Source organism: Meriones unguiculatus, chromosome 14, assembly GCF_030254825.1.
Source record: "Meriones unguiculatus strain TT.TT164.6M chromosome 14, Bangor_MerUng_6.1, whole genome shotgun sequence".
Classification (NCBI taxonomy): Eukaryota; Metazoa; Chordata; class Mammalia; order Rodentia; family Muridae; genus Meriones; species Meriones unguiculatus.
In genome coordinates, this window is record NC_083361.1 from 13,447,510 (window position 1) to 13,465,085 (window position 17,576).

The following is a 17,576-nucleotide window of genomic DNA, read 5'->3' on the forward strand; positions in this document are numbered from 1 at the left end:
CAGGATTTCAATCCAATTTATATACTAAATTGTATATAAAAACAGTATTTTAGGGAGCAAAGGCTATAGCTTATACTCAGCAAACATAAGATTCTGCAATGGGGACTATATATACAACGACAAACAGCAGATGAGGTACATGTCACACAGAAACAGCCAGTAACTTTAGAAAAACTTATTTTATGGAAAAAACACTGAAGGACTGGAGAAATGGCTCAGAGGTTAAGAGTACTGGTTGCTCTTCCAAAGGTCCTGAGTTCAATTCCCGGCAACCATATGGTGGCTCAAGACCATCTATAATGAGATCTGGTGCCCTCTTCTGGCGTGCAGGTATACATGCAGACAGGTATTTTTATATAATTATATATATTGTATATAATTGTATATAATTGTATATGATATTGTATATATAATAAATCTTAAAAAAAACAACACTGAAGATATACAACCAGGTTAATAGCAATTATTTCTAACAAAATGTTCCCATTTTTTACTAAAAAGCTTCTACAATTCATTAAATTTCTGATTAAGAACATTAACTCACTTGAAAAAAAAAATTTCCTTAAAAAAAAAACTCAGGAGAAAAGCCAGACAGGGTGATCAATGGCCAAGGTTACACAGAGAAACCCTGTCTGGGGGGAGGGGGAGGGGAGAACAAGCAAAATACAGAAGAGGCAGACAAAAAAGGATCAGGAGTTCAAGGTCAACCTCAATTACAAAGGGAAGCCATCCAAAAATACGTGGTGGGGGATGTGGCGGTCCGACACATTGAGATCCATCATTAGTGGTTGCTGCCCAAATCTGGTGACCTTGACCTTAGTTCCGTTTCTAGAGTCCACGTAAAGGTAGAAAGAGAAAGCTAACTCTACAAAGTAATCCTCATGTAAGCACCCCCCCCCACCATGCACTTCAGTGAACACAGTTAATAATAATTGAAAGAATTAGGCCAGGTAGTGGAACATGCCTTTAATGTCAGCACTTAGGAGGCAGAAGCAGGGGGATCTCTGAGTTCAAGGCCAGCCTTGGCTATAGCGTGAGTTCCAGGCCACCCAAGGCAATCAGAAGCTATACACAGAGGTATACTGTCTTGAGAAACAACAAAAGGAAATAAAAAGATTGGTGGGCATCCAGAAGTTTTAAATGCGTAGGTAGGCAGGGAATCTGGAGAATACATTTCTACTGAGCTCCCGCAGGAACTGCACACACACTTAGGCGACAGACTAGACACAAATAAGAAAGTACATTTTAATACCACAACAGCTTACAAAACACTTAAGTATCTAATTCCTTCTTTAGATTGGTAGGAGGTTTTTTGTTTGTTTGTTTGGGTTTTTTGTTTGTTTTCTTTGCCTTTTTGCTTTCTTTGGAATAGTGTCTATCTCAATCGGTAGCCTAGGCTGATGCAAACTCTCCAATCCTGCATCATCAACCCAGAGTGCAGGAAATACAGGTGAGAGCTACCTTATATACCTCTTTTAAAATACTACTCATTTTTTTGGCTTTGAGATAAATTTTCTCTGGCCCTGGCCCTGGCCCTGGCCCTGGCTGCCCTGGAACTACAGGCTAATCTTGAGCTCAGAGATCCACCTGCCTCTGCCTCCTGAGTGCTGTGATTCAAGGTATGTATTCACCATCACCTGACCTAATGTTTTCAATTATTTACCTTTAAAAAAAACAAAAATAAAACTGACTGTTTCACATATTTAGGGGGCCTAATTAATTTAAATATGGCAACAGAGCCAGGCACGGTGTTGCCTGCCTGTAATCCAAGAACTTGAGGAGGCACAGGCAGAGGATCTCTGTAAGTTTGAGGCCAGCCTGGTCTACAATGTGAGTCCAGGGCAGCCAAGGCTACACAAAGACACAGAAAAACCCTGCCTTGAGGGGGGAAAATCTGGAAACATTAGAGAAATTGCCTAATGTAAGCACAAAGGCTTGAGTTTAATCCCCAGAGCAGTGTGAAGAGAAAGTTTGAGAGTAAAGTTAATAGACACCTCTAATTCTGAAAAAAGGAAAACAAAAACTGGGGTATAACTCAGTGATAACAACACTTGCCTAGGGCTGGAATGATGGCTCAGCAGTCAAAAGCACTTGTCCTTTCAGAAGATCTAAGTTTGATACTCAGCACCAACACAATGGCTCATAACTCCCAGTTGCAGAAGATGTGATGCCCTCTCTGAACACCAAAAGGACCAGGCATTGATGTGGTACATACATACATGTAGGCAAGATATTCATTTTTTCTCTCTCTCTCTCTCTCTCTCTCTCACACACACACACACACAAATACAATAAATAAGCCTTTAAAAAAAGGGAACACTTGCCTATCATGTATGAAACTAAGTTTAGGTCGACAGAAGGCTGGTAACTTTTTTTCTTTCTTTTATCTAGTGTATGGGTGTTTTGCCTCCATGTATGTTTGCATACCACTTGAATGCCTGGTGCCCATGGAAACCAGAAGAGGGAACTGGATTCCCTGGAACTGGAGTTACAGACAGTTATAAGCCACCATGTGGGTACTGGGAATGGAACCAAGTTCCTAGGTAAGGGTAGCTAGTAGTCTACTGCAGAACCATCTCTCCAGCCCTCAAAGAAAGGGAAGGAGGGAGAAAGGTGTTAGTTTACTTTAGGCAATATATTCAAGACAAAAAAGAAAGCCACACCCTAAACCAATGGAAAAAAACAAAGACATAAAATAGTTAAGCTAGTCAACTCCCACGAATATTCATGGATCTTCCCAATACATACATGTTTGGCTTGCTCTGCAATTTCTGCATGGCTCTTCTCCCACTTTGGGCCCCTGTTGACCAGGTCAGCAGCCTGGGATAAGCTGAATCCCTCCAGAGGAACTGTAGTACCATCTGGCGGGCCTGGAGGTCCATCCAGAGAGGAATCTTGAGCTATATGTTGCGGGGAGATACCACCTGCCCCACTAGAAGCTGGAGAGCTAGATGAGGCAGGGGACACAGGATTGCTGCCTGTCATGCCGTCCGACACCATCTAGAAAACGGGAAAATGATGAAGAAAATGGATGTTTAACCTTGTGCTAAATGTGTTAAGTACTTTTTTTTTTTGAGATAGGGTTTTTCTGTGTAGCCTTGACTGTCCTGGACTCGAACTCACAGAGATCCACCTGCCCCTGCCTCCCGAGTGCCGGATTACAGGCGTGAGCCACTGTGCCCAGCTTTAAGTGCATTTTTTTATCCCATTTTACAACCAAAACTCTGCAGAATAAGGTATCACTCTCATTCTTATCAACACAAAAACTGTTTTTTATTTTTGGCTTTTTAAGAGTGTGTGTGTTGAGGGAGGGGGTTGCTAAGTTGAAGACAAGATCTCACTATGTAGCCCAGTCTGGCCTGGGATTTTTTTTTTTTTTTTAAAGATTTTTTTTATTTATTTATTACATATAGTGTTCTGCCTGCATACCAGCAGAGGGCACCAGATCTCATTATAGATGGTTATGAGCCACCACGTGGTTGCTGGGAATTGAACTCAGGACCCTTTGAAGAGCAGCCAGTGCTCTTAACCTCTGAGCCATCTCTCCAACCCCCTGGCCTGGGATTTTTAATCTACTCTCTAAGTGCTAGATTACCCTCACCAGGTTTGGAAATGAGGTTTTTTTTTTTTAAACAAAGTATTTAAAATCGTAGAGTCAAATACCTGGTAGATTTCTGACATGCAAGACCAACATGCTGATACACACAACTACCTAAACTCAAGACTTCTACAGGACCAGAGGGACAACTCTCTGATACAGCTACTACACAGTTTCTTTTGGTCTTTCTGTCTTTGAGACAGTCTCACTGTGTAGACTCAGAGATATGCCTATGTCTGACTCATGAGTGCTGGGATCAAAAGCCTGTTATGATTTCAAATTTAATAGTCCTTTTAGGACCTTGATTTTATTCACATAAACTGAGGAGAAAGTATGGCAAACTCATATATGCAATAAATTTGAGTTAACATTTAACACTAGGGTAAAAAAGCCCCTAAACCTCTTCACTGGTGATACAGGGGATAGAACTAAACATTGTTCTCAACTAAACACTGTTCAAAACATATTAGTTTACAAATTATTAGCTCTAAAAATCTGTAACTGAAAAAACAATGTTTCATTGAAATATGGTGAATAAACTCACTCATGAAATTCAATATAATACAGAAGCTTCCGTGTACTTCAAATTCCCACCCCAGCTAAATGACTAAAAACTACCTATCAAAAATTTCCAGGGGCTGGAGAGATGGCTCAGTGGTTAAGAGCACTGTCTGCTCTTCCAAAGGTCATGAGTTCAATTCCCAGCGACCACATGGTGGCTCACAACCATCTATAATATGAACTGATTCCCTCTTCTGGCAGATGTTAAACACAGAGAGAACACATATATACATAAAATAAATAAATCTTTATAAAAAAGTTTCTAAAAAAAAAAAAATTTCCAGTACCTAAGGAAAAAAAATTCTAAGTATCAAATCCATTGGAGCAATGCAAAGTGCTTACTTACCTGGATTGTGCAAAGCCCTGCACTCAACTCTCAGCAACGTATTTTGAAAGTCCAAAGGATATGGCTCAATGGCAAAGAGTTTCCTTTAGCATGCACAAGGACTTAAATTCAGAGGCCAATACAGCAAATGGTGGTACAGGTATACAATCCCAGCACTCAGGAGGCTGGAGTACATAAAGGAACTCCCAACTCCCAACTGCCCCCTTTTCAAAATAGGATCACATGTAGCTGAGGTCAGCCTGGAACTGCCTATGTCGGTGAGAACGAGCTTCGACTCCTTTTTTGTTAGTTTGTGTTTTTAAGACAGGATTTCTCTGAGTGGCCCTGGCTGCCCTAGAACTACCTTTGTAGACCAGGCTGGAACTAGAACTCAGAAATCAGCCTTCAGTACTGTCTCCTAAGTACTGAGATTAAAGGTGTGCACCACTACCACCAGGCTGACCTCAAACTTCTTAGCTTCCTGCTCCACCATTTGAAGTATGGAATTACAATTATGTGCCACCACACATAGTATGCCAGAGAGTACTGGGAATCAACCAAGGGCCCAACCCTGAGCCTTGTGCATGAAAGAACTGTACCAACTAAGCCACACCAGAGCCCCACAAGAACCCTGTCTTATTAAAGAGTAAAAGCCAATTAAGTTCAAATGTAAATCTAATTTAAAAAACACTTTCCCCCTACTGCACCCTGCCATGGTATAAAGAAAGAAATGTCAGTTAAGGCTTACCCTATTGCAATTTTAAATGAAATTAAAGTATTCTCAAAGCCTACATATAGTCTTAGAAGCATGTTGCCCAATCTTCATTTCCAGCCTAGCCTAGATCTCTTTAAGGTAAGAAAACCTGTCTTTTTTTTTTTTTTAAGATTTATTATTTATACAGTATTCTGCCTGCATGTGTGCCTGCAGTCATGGAAAGGGCACTAGATCTCACTATATATATTATGAGACATCATGTAGTTGCTGAGAATTGAACTCAGGACCTTTGGAAGAACAGCCAGGGCTCTTACCCTCTGAGCCATCTCTCCAGTGTGTCTTTTTTTTTTTTTTAATACAGGGTCTCACTATCTACGTAGTCTTTACTGGCCTAGAACTTGCTATGGAGACTATACTGGCCTGGATTTCATAGAGATCTGCCTATCTATTCCTCTGAATGCTGTAATTAAAGACATGTAACACCAAACCACTCTCGGAAATGGACAGTATTATGATTATGTGATGTAAAAAAATAAGTATCTAAGCCAGGAGCAGTGGCACACAGCTGTAATGTCAGCACTCAGGGAGGCAGAGGCAGGTGGATCTCTCTGAATTCGAGGCCAGTCTGGTCTACAAAGTTGAGTCCAGGACGGTCCAGGCTACGCAGAGAAACCCTGTCACAAAACAACCAAAAAGAAAGTATCTAAAGCCAGGCATGATCATGATCGCACATGCCTTTAATCACAGCACCTGGAAGTCAGAGACAAATGGTCTACAGAGCAAGTTCCAGGACACTAAGCAGAGAAACTCTTTTATTTTATTTTTTCTTTTTATATAATTTGTTTTGTCTGCATGTATGCCTGTATGAGAGTATCAGATCTTGGAGCTACAGACAGCTATGAGCTGCCATATGGGTGCTGGGAATTGAACCCAGGTCCTCTGGAAGTGCTCTTAACTGTGGAGCCATCATCTTTCCAGCCAGAGAGAAACTGTCTTAAAAAGCCAAATTGAACAAGAAGAAAAGTACTTAGCAGGCTTGACATGTCACAGCCCAATCTAGTGACAACTAAATGAGAGTCTAAACTCAGCTACTTAGGTGGGCAGAAAGACTTGCGACACCACTTCTGTCTCAAAGCCATTAATCTACAGAGAATACACAAAGGAAGCCTCCCCACTTTCAAACCTGTGTCTGCAGGATTGGGAGCCGAGGATGGGCAGGGGAGGGGCTGCTCTGCATGGTCCCACTCCCAGGCTCCTTGCTGGAGGCCTGAAGAATGACTGGGTTATTATCACCTTTGCTGCAGGCCGAGGGGCTGGTGTCCGGCTGCAGGGCATGCTGGGAGCTGGCCTCATTCTGGGCCGCTAGCCACCGGGACCTGCCTTCCAGGGCCCGGGGCCCACCAGGGCGTCCCAGCCTCCGCTCAGGTCCACCAGCCTCTGGAGTACCTACAGTTGGATTAAAAAACAAAAAACAAAACAGAACAGAAAAGTAAAAATAAATTTAAAAGCTATTAAAAGAATTTTTTTCTTTGAAACATATAGAGTCTTACTATACCATCCAGGTTGGCCTGGGACTTACTGTCTTCCTACCTTACCTTCCAAAGTGCTGGGGTTAAGAACTATTTTCAGGGATAGGAAGTTAGCTCTGCAGGTTGAGTGCTTGCCTAGTACCCATGAAACACGGGTTCAATCCCCAACACTGCATGAACCAGCAGGTGGCACACACCTTCACTTTCAAAGCTTGGAAGGTAAAGACAGAAAGATCAGAAGTTCTAGGTCGTCCATGGATACACAGTGCGTATAAGACCCCATCTCAACATGCTATTTATCCACGTGTCTCTTGAGCAATTACTACGTGTCAAACACTTGGAAGTATTTACTTAGCCTCAAGAGACAGAACATTCGCCTGTACTCACAGGTATTTGGGACACTGGGGGAAGAGCATTTGAATGGAAGCATTCAAACTACAGCCTCAACTACATAATGAGATCTCATCTCAAGGAAGAAGTATGTCAGGGGTCGTGGTGGCACACACCTTTAATCCTAGCACTTAAAGAGCTAAGTAAGGCAGGACTGCCATAAATTCAAAGTCAGCTTGGGCTACAGACTGAGACCCCCTCCCCTAAAAAGGAAAACAAACAGAGAGAAAGTAAGGAGAAAGACTTAGCTTACTTGGTAAAATACTTGAATAGTACCTACAAAGCCCAAGATTTGATGCCTACAACCAATAAAGTTGAGTATCATGGTGGGATACTTGAGGCAAGAGGATCAGAACTACTTAAGGTTACAAAGGTTAAGTCTCAGCTATGCAGATTAAGACCAGTCCAAACTATGTGGGATTCTGTCATATAAATACATAAGTAATGTTCGGTGGTGGTGGAACAAGTCCTTAATCCCAGTATGGACCCCTTCCACCTCCTCTTCCTAATCTACAGAATGAGTTCAAGGACAGCCAGAGGTACAAAGAAACCCTTTCTTGAAACAACAAAAACCAAAATAAATAAAGACAAAAATAAATAACTCATTAAATAAAAGAAAGATAATAGCGGGAGAACTTAAATCCAGATAGCCTCATTCCAGAACAATGAAGAAGCTGGGTTAGTGGCACAGGCCTTTAATCCCAGCACTGGGAGGCAGAGGCAAGCAGATCTGTGTGAAGTTGAGGCCAGAACAGCCAGGGCTCTGCAGAGTCACTGTGTCAAAAAAGAAAAAAACAGCCAGGCTGTGGTGGCTCATGCCTTTAATCCCAGCATTTAAGGCAGGTGAATCTCTAAGTTCGAGGTTGGCCTGACCTACAGAGATATCCAGGGCTACACAGAGAAACTGTCTCAAACAACAACACAACACAGAACAACACAACACACACACAGAAAAAACAAAAACAAACCAAAAAAAAAAAAAGCACAGAAAAACATAGTACTCTTAGTGCTTTCTTTGGTAGTGCCAAAGTAACTAACACCTTCCTTACCCAGCCCCAGTTCCACTCTTGCACCACTATCTCAAATCCTCCACAGAAAACACATACAAAGACTAAGTTTTCCAGGGCAAAAATCCATCCACAATTAACCTGCTTCTCCTCTTAACATCAGCACACAAAATTTTATCTGATGGTGAACTCACCTGTGTGAGCAGAGACCACACCCCCTGTGAAGGTCTGCACTTCCACGGTGCCGTGCTGTAATAAAGGAAATCACACCTAAAATGGAAAAGCAGCAGTGAGGAAGTCATCCACATTGGCCCATACCCATCTACACCAACTTTCTAAGATGTTAAAATACATGCAAAGTCATTTCCATAATAGTAGTTGGAAAAGCTCAAGCTTCAGAAAAATAAGACAATAAATTGGGCTAGAGTGAAGCTCAGTAGACAGCACTAGAAAAATGTTCCAGTGATTAAGAATCTTTATTGAAAAAATTAAGAAAAGAAAGAAAAAAGGTGTTCATTGATCTTGCAGAGGTCCTGGGTTTGGTTTCAAGCACCTACATGGCAGCTCACAGCAGCTCTAACTCCAGTCCCAGTGAACCCAACCCCCTTGTCCGGCCTGTTTGGACACCAAGTGTGCATGTGGTACACGTACATACACGCAGGAATTCACATACAAGCAAAAGTAAAAACAATCTTTAAAGTAGCAGCAACAAAAAGCAAATCGTGTTTTGTACAGAGAATTTCACAGGGAATTTCGTAGATTCTGGCTGGATAAGAGCAGAGTAAGAAGACGACGAAGTTTTAAAAGCTAAAGTACTTCAAACTCCAAGAACCAGCTGAAGGGACAGAAACGCCACATCCAGAAGTTCACACAGCCTGCTGGATGCCTCACAGGCTGCTTGCCTTTTCAGTGAGGGCTTAGCGGGAATGAGGGTGGAGTTCCCCCAAACCAAAAGCAAATACTTGCTCATAAAGACCGTTTGAATTCTGTACGGAAGGGCTTTTTGAGGGAGCTGTAGCTCGGGACCCACGCTCCGGAAGCAAGCTCCTTGTCCAGGTGCTGCCTCGACTCAAGCGCCACCACCCCTCGGGAGGCCCGGAGGGAATCCAGAGCCCAGGAGCCTGAACTATTGACCCCAACCTTCACGGTCGGGATCTCCCCAGGTCTCTCCGGAGGCTGCCCCGACCTGACCCCTGACCCCGGCCAAGTTTTCACCATCCACGCCGTGGCCCCGCCCCCTCCGGGTCGCCCACCCCACCCAACGTGCGCGCCAGACCGGGGCGGGGGGAGGGGGAGGGGCCCGCGAGGGCGCGCGCGCGCGTGCGGCCGGAGGCGGAGTGAGCCGGCGGCGCGCACGGCCAGGGGAACGGGGGGGAATGGAGGGGGGGAGCCGTTCCCGCCAGAACCGAAACCCACGGGCTGGGTCGCAGCGCTCCGCAAGTCCGCGGCCGCGCCCGCCGGCGCCCCCAACAGCAACGGACCGCAAAAGCAGAACAAAACAAAAACACACACACACACACACAAAAAAAGGCCGGGGGAGGAGGCGCTCGTGCGCAGTGCCTCGGGCTCCGGGAGGGACTACGGCGGGCGCGCGCCCCGGACGGGTGGTCCCATGCACCCTCTGCTCTTGCTCGCTCCTGAGGGGGAGGCAGGCGGGTGGGCGGGCAGAAGCGCACCTGGGTCCGTCCTCTCGGGGTTTGCTCGCTCGCGCGCGCGTGCGCAGAAGGGCAGGAGGGCAGAGAGACGCTTCCGAGACCAGGTGTCACCCGGCCTGACAACCCGCCCGCCCCCCCCTCGGTCTCTATGGGCGCGCGTAGGCCGCCTCGCTCGCCGGCCCTGGGGCCCCGACTGGAGGTGCGCGCGCAGCACCCCGGGAGGGGGGGGGAGAGGCGCTAGGTAGCTGCGCGCGCAGGCCCCCGTCAGGGGAGGGGGCACTGTGGCGCCTCCGCCATCTTGTCTCCCTCTCCTTACCTGCGTCCTCGGGGGCGTGCTCACCACCCCCCCTCCCGCCGAGGAGGGGGGAGGGCCCCCTCTTGGTCGCCGCCTTCACCGCTTCCAAGTCCCTGAGGGCCGCCGCTAGAGCCACCCCCGTGCTCCCGCCGCTTCTCGTCACGCCACGGAGGTGCGATCAGTGAGTGGAGGAAAAAGAAGACGCCAATCCCAGTGGCCTCGCCGCCACCGCCGCCGCTCCCGAGGCCTCACCAAAATGGCCGCCGCCGTCTCGGCCGCCACCGCCACTACCACCACCACCACCACCACCACCAAGGCTCGTTATCGCTACCGCCGGAGCGGCCCGTCTTCTCGCGATACACAGTAACTGGAGGCAGGAGGGGCGGGTAGGCTCGCGTGCGAGCGTAGGACTCTGGGGCGCAAAGCAAGGTGGGAGTTGTAGTCCGTTCCGAGGCTCCATGCTGGAACAGCACGCTTCAACGGGTCTGATACCACAGAAACTCATTCGGCGTTGTAGCTCGCCGCCGGGACCACCCTTTGAATTTGGGAGTTTATATCTTTGCAAAATCACCCAGTGAAATGAAACAAATTAGTAGTGGAGCCAGGGCCTCCTGATTCCCATAGCCGGTTTGTTTGTTTTTTTAAGGTAAGGTCTCACAATATAGCTGTGGCTTACCTGGACACTCTACATAGATCCCGCTAACTTTAAACTCACAAAGATGCTCTGCCTCTTCTGAGATGAATGGTGAGCACCACCACTACCAAGTGCGGTCGACTTTGTAACACTGGTTTTCCAGGATCTCCCAGTGGATCTGTGTCATTGGTTTGCAGTCTTTCTACACTAAGAACCCTTTCGAGTGGCTGGGAATATTGGCGGCTGCTTCTTCCAGAGGACCCAGGTTCTACTTCCAGACTACAAGAAGCTCTTAACCATATGTAACTCCAGTTCCAGTTAATCCCACACCCCCTTCTGGCCTCTTTTAGTGTACAAACACGGTGCACAGAAATACATGCAAGTAAAATGCCCTTACTAAAAACAAAACGAAACACGGTGCACAGAAATACATGCAAGTAAAATGCCCTTACTAAAAACAAAACGAAACGGGGCAGTGGTGGCGCATGCCTTTAATCCCATCAAAGGCAGAGGCAGGCAGATCTCTGAATTTGAGGCCATTCTGATTTACAGAACTAGTACCAGGACAGCCAAGGCTACAGAGAAAAACTCTTTGTCTCAAAACACACCTCTTCCCCTGCCCCCTCCCCGAATAAAAGCCCTTCAAGAATCTGCTACTCTCTCCCCATTTTAAGGATACGTTATCTTCAGCAGTTCCAAGGAAGATCATGAGCTCTTGGTTACATAGCAAGACCCTGCTCCAAAACACAACTAATAATTAAGAAAGCAGGTAAAATACGATAATAAGTCATGGACAGGGGAGAAGCCATTGTTGTGAAATGGCAGTTGAAGAAAGATTCTTCACAGTTAGTTATGGTGGCCTATACCTGTAATCCCAGCGCGTACTGGTAGAGGCCAGCCTGGGCTGTTGCCTACTTAGTACACACACACGTACACACATACACACACACACACACACACACACACACACACAGGTTAATATTCTCGAGATTATCCTGTCTTAAAAAAAGACATGCATATAGTCTTGTACTGACTATATGTTGCTTTTTTCATTTTAGGACTTTAAAAAAAGGTGTGTGTGTGTGTGTGTGTGTGTGTGTGTGTGTGTGTTTAAATATTACAGAGGCAGGGCTGGAGAGATGGTTCAGTGATTAAGAGAACTGGCTGTTCCTTCAGAGAACCCAGGGTTTGATTCCCAGCCCCCACATGGAAGCTCTTAAAAGTTTCTACTTTTAGTCTTAAGGGATCTGACACCCTTTTCTGATGCACAGACATATATTCAGGCAAACACTCATAAAATAAAAATAAAATCTCAAAGTGACAGAGGTAATAAATGTTTCCTTTTGTAAAAATAAAAGTCTAGTATGAATAATCAGCAAAGGATTATCTGCAAAAAACCTTCCCTACATGTTCCTAGTGCCCTGCCCAGAAGTAATCAGCGTTGAGTCTCATATCTAAATGATACCATACTGCATATTGTTTTACACTTTGCCTTTTCAGACTTAATAGAACGTTAATGAAGCTGGGTGGTGGTGGCCCACACTTTTAATCCCAGCACTCAGGAGGCAGAGGCAAGCAGATCTCTGTGAGTTTGAGGACAGCCTGGTCTACAGAGTGAGTTCCAGGACTGTCAAGGCTGCACAGAGAAACCCTGTCTCGAAAAACAAAACTAAAGGGGGAAAAAAAGAACTAGCTGGGGAATAAGCCAGAGCTAAGGCTTTCATAATTAGTATGTTTCCATGTCATTGTTCTGGAGCTGGCACGCACTCCACTGAAAGTCCCATTATACATTCCTACAGTCCCAGAACTCAGGAATCTAAGACAAGAAAATGGTGAGAGTTAAGATCAGCCTAGGGTTTGATCCAAAGAACTCTTGTGAAAAATTGGATGCAGTGCTGCAAGTCTAAAATCCCAGCATTCCTACAAGCAATATGAGGAAATTGCTCTTAGGCCAACTAGCATGGAGCACAGAAAAAAAAACAAAACAAACAAACAAAAACAATGAACCTATCTCAAAATCAGCTCTGAGGCTGGAGAGATGACTCAAGTTAAGAGCACCAGCTACTCTTCTAGAGGTCCTTAGTTCAAGTCCCAGCAATCACGTGGTGGCACTTAACAGTCTATAATGAGATCTGGTGCCCTCTTCTGGCGTGCAGGTATATGTGCAGACAGAAGATTGTATACATAATAAATAAGTCTTAAAAAGAAGGAAAAATCAACTCTCAGGACATTGTCCTCTTACCTCCACATTTGTGCCATGATACAAGAACAGCCCCCCTTTCCTTTTCTCTGTGTGTGTTACACACACAGTGACCAGACTGGGTTGTTACATAGCCAGTCCTTGTCGCAAATAAATAAATAGATGTGTAAAAGTGAATTCTAGGTCAGCTAGAGCCACTTAGTGAAACCCTATGTTGAGAAACAATAGCAAAAATTCTTTTCTGGGTCTTGCTAAACAAACAAGCCTTCCTAAAGGTTAGTGGCAAGGTTCAGCAAGGGTGTAGTTTGAATTCACAGTACTAAGGGGAAGGGGGAAAATAGGGGCCAGTGCAGAGTGAACCTGACCAGAGTCAACCCCCAGAACCCATGAAAATGCAGGAGAAACCACCTCCCGAAAGGCCATGTGTGCCCTTGGTATGCACACATTTCCCACAAACACAGTAACTTCAGAAGGGGGCTAGCGAGATTGCTTAGTCGTCAGTAGCAGAGTACCTGGCTTTGGTTCCAAGCACCCACATATGACTGACACCTTCCATAATTATAGTTCTGACGAATCCCAGACCCTTTTCTGACTTCCTCTGGCACCAGGTATGCACAGGGCATACATACCTACAGGCAAAACATTAATATTCATATAAAAATAAACATTTTCATTATTATCGGCTCAGTGGGCACGGAGATTTGCCACCAAGCCTGACAAGCTGAATTTGATGCCTGAAACCCACAAGATAGAAGGAGAATAAGGGTCTCTACTTCAGTTGGTAGAATGCTTGCCTAACATGCATGAAGCCTTGGATTCACTCCTTAGTGAATTTTCAAAAATGTGCTGGTGTGCACCTATAATATGGCATATACCATCGCACAGGAGGAGGTGGCAAGATTCGAAGTTCAGGGTTATCCAGCAAATCTTGAGACCAGTCTGGGCCACATGATAACTAGCCCAGTTGCTAGAGTTCTTGTGTTGCATGCACAAAGCCCTGAGTTGATTGCCAGTGCTGCATAAAACTTGTTATCGAAGTGCATGCCTATAATCCCAGTACTTGAAGACTGAAGTAAGAGGATCTCTGTGAGTTCAAGGCCAGCCTGTTTTACATAGTGAATTCCAGGCCAGTCAGAGATACACAGCGAGACCCTGTCTCAGAAAAAAAAAAAAAAAAAAAAGGGGAGTTATGTGTGGTTCAACTTGGTAGTTGGTAGTTGGCGTTGGCTTGCTTCAACTAGAAATGTGAATCCTAGCCCCAGGGAGGTGGATACAGGAGGAGCAGCAATTCAAGGTTATTTTCAACCGCATCACAAGTTTGAGGACTAGTGTTCACTTTTAAATTCTAATTTATCTGGGGTTTCTTAAAGCCTCCCCTTTCCAACTCCTCAACCCTAGGTAGGAGAAGGTTAGTGAGGAGAGGGGTGCAGACCCCTTTGCTTCTGGCTGTTAGAGTCAATAGGTTCTTTTGGAGGCTGTACCAATTCTCCAACAGCAAAAGCAGCACGCAGTCTCAGTCTCCTCCATGTCACTGTGCCATGAAGCATCCCTGGTCTCTTCAAACTGCCACCTTTCATGCCACATCTTCTCTTTCTGGGCTCTCCTATTTATATCCTCGGAGCCCTAGACCACATCCCTCTCCATGTTGTATGAGGCAGTTATCAGAGGTGGACAAACTGAAGCCCAAACTAAAAAACATGTTTATATGACATAACTGAGTTTACAAGGAAACCAAAACTTCCCTTACAGAGGACAGCCTGAACTAAAAGAAACCCTTGCTCAAATAGATGGGATGCTCTGTCTGTGAACTAGTACTCAGGAGTCAGAGGCAAGTATTGCAGCAATTCCAAGACCAGCCTGGTCTGTGTGCATAGCTTCAGGCCAGACTAGACTAAGATTACACACCTGTAATCCCAGCTATTGGAAAGTAGAAGTATGAGGATCAGGAGTTAAAAGTTATACTGAGCTACACAGTGTTGGAGACCATCCTGGTATACAGTCCCGGGACACTCAGGGCTGTTACACAGAGAAACGTGCTCTCAGAAAACAAAAAGATGCCAGCAATGGTGGCACACTCCTATGATTTCAACACTTTGAAGGCCGGAAAGAACTGAAAGTTCAAGAAATGTCAGTAGTCCTCAAGCCAGCTGTAACGGTCTTTTGCAAGCACAGATAATTGATGAAGATGGTGGCAGTTTATCTTGGGGGATAGTTCTGTACAATGTTGGCATATTTGGGCCTGCAGAAGAAGGCACTCAATGATTAAGGGAACCCACTGTTCCTCCAAGAGGACTCCGGTTCAGTTTCCAGTACCCTTATGCCAGTTCACCCACGTGTCTGTAGCTCCAGGGTCAAGAGATCTGATGCCCGCCTCGTATGGCCTCCTTGGGCACAAGGCATACATGCAGTCCACAAACATACAGACAGGTAAAACATATAAAATTTAAAAAATTGAAAAAGTGAGCATATATCCTTGAATGTCTAGTTACATCTGTAATGTATCATCTTCATATAAGTAATGCTTACAGTGACATTCAATATTATTAATATAGCTTCATACTTATGGTTCTTTTCAGTGTTGGATTATACCGTGGGCCTATACCAGGCTAGGCCAGTGCTCTATTTGAGTTCTGTCCTTAGCTCCGTCCTTGTTTTACAGCTAACTATTCATATTGTGAAATTCTTCATTACTCCAAAGTCAAAAAGATATTTATTTGCTGTTGGCTTACTTTTAAAATGAATTCTGTGTGTGTGTGTGTCCATCTTTCCATCCCATCTCTCTCTTTTTTCTCTCTCTGTATATGTATGTATGTATGTACATGTTCCTGTATAAATGGGTGTTTAGTGTGTGAATGCACTTACATGTGTGTTCACATGTGCCAGAGCCCGCTGGCAGAGTCGAATGGTTCTTGAGTCGGGAGTGAGTATTGAAATTAATAAAACAACGCACAACACATGGGACCTTTCTGAGAGAGGCTCTAGTGGAAGCTAGACGCCTTACTTTATTCCAGACTCCTTTTAAGCCACAGCAAAAGCACCTCAGCACAATGAGTAAATTCACAAGAAGTCAAGCAAAAGGTGTGACTGTGACAAGATATCCCACCTGCTGTCTCAAACAAAAGGAGAGAGACTTGGAAATTTATCACTGACTCCAGTGCAGGCCACGGTGAAAGCAGGCTTTCGGCAGAGATCTAAATATCAAAGCAAGCTGGTAGACCCGCAGCTCCCAACACACATGCATGTGGAGGACAGCAGGACCGTGTCATACACACATGGAAGTGGGCGTGAATATGTAAACACTGACTAATCAGTTTCTCTCCTTTTAACGTTTGTTGTTGTTTTCCAAGACAGGGTTTCTCCTTGTAGCCGTGGCTATCCTGGAACTTGCTCTATAGACCAGGCTGGCCTCAAACTCAGTGATCTGCCTGCCTCTGCCTTCCTGAGTGCTGGGATCAAAGGTGTGCACTACCACGCCCAGCTTCCTTTTTAAGGTTCTAAACATACCCTTGGTATTGCAATAGACCCATTTTTTTCTTTTTTCTTTTCTAAAAGATTTATTTATTATGTATAGTATTCTGCCTGCATACAGAAGAGGGCACCAGATCTCATTGCAGATGGTTGTGACTGTCATGTGGGTTCTGGGAATTGAACCCGGGTCCATTGGAAGAGTAGACAGTGCTCTTAACCACTGAGCCATCTGTCCAGCCCCCCATTTTTTTTTTCTTAAGGTTATCTGCACTCACCTGCATCACTAAAATCACTCCTGCTCATTCACAGCCTAGCTCTAAAGTAGATAAAAGAGAAGCTTGGTGTGATGGCAAGTGTAATCCCAGTGCTCTAGAAACTAAAGGAGGATGAAAATTTTGAAGTCAGTAGAAAAAAGAAAAGTGGGGTGTGGGGGCGAGTGTTCGTACACACCTATAATCCTGCAACACTGGGTTAGTGGGAGCTGAAAAATCACTGCACAAGCCTAGCTAGGACCATATATCAAAACTCTGTCTCAAAAAAACTTGCACAAAGAGATGCCAGATGGTGGCAGTGCACACTTTTAATCCCAGCACTTGGGAGGAAGAGGCCAGCCTGTTCTACAGAGCAGGTTCCAGGACAGCCAGGGCTACACAAAGAAACTTTGTCTTGGTGGACATATATGCAGGCAAATACTCATGAAAATAAATAAACTTTTAAAAAATATGGTGGACAACAACGGAGGAAGACATCCAGTGTAACCTCTGGCCTCTAGTTGCTCACGCATCTATGCGAGCACGCTCATGCAAATACCAGGAAAAGGTGGGGAGTGACATTAAGACTCAAAAAAGAAGAGAGACAAGAAGATGGATCAGATCTGGGCACCTAACCATCTAATAAAATTGTCATATCCAGTTCCATAAAAGGAAGCAGTTGTAGTCCTACGGAGTAAGCTTGGATTCCTACACTGCTAGCCATGCTCCAAGTGGTGAAAAGCTGCTTGTTCCATTTCAACCTCATTGCAGCCGGTTTCTTCTTGTCTTCATGTATAGCTGGCTTCAAACCTGCTTGCTTTGTAGTTGGAGATTACCTGGAACTTCTGATCCTAGTTGTCTCTACCTTCAAGTTGCAGGGATTGTCAGTATGTCTGCCGTGCCCGTTTTTATGTGATGGTGTTACAATGGAGCTACGCCCCCAGCCTC

At 45.0% G+C, this 17,576-nt stretch overlaps 1 protein-coding gene across 5 annotated transcripts in view; it reads right to left on the reverse strand.

Annotated features, from left to right (window-relative positions):
• The window catches only part of Srcap (Snf2 related CREBBP activator protein), a 49,669-nt gene extending 39,262 nt beyond the window's left edge, over window positions 1–10,407 (reverse strand). For 3 of the 5 annotated variants that reach the window (XM_060366806.1, XM_060366807.1, XM_060366804.1), the window contains exons 1-4: window positions 10,097–10,407; window positions 8,320–8,395; window positions 6,493–6,645; window positions 2,749–3,000 (exon numbers count right to left, since the gene is read on the reverse strand). In XM_060366806.1, the coding sequence (XP_060222789.1) occupies window positions 2,749–3,000; window positions 6,493–6,552 (312 nt within the window). In that variant the 5' untranslated portion in view covers window positions 6,553–6,645; window positions 8,320–8,395; window positions 10,097–10,407. Of the gene's footprint in view, window positions 1–2,748; window positions 3,001–6,382; window positions 6,646–8,319; window positions 8,396–9,801; window positions 9,942–10,096 lie in introns of those variants that run through there. The other 2 variants (XM_021635865.2, XM_060366805.1) reach the window with 2 other exon arrangements.
• Between the last annotated feature and the right edge of the window lie 7,169 nt (window positions 10,408–17,576).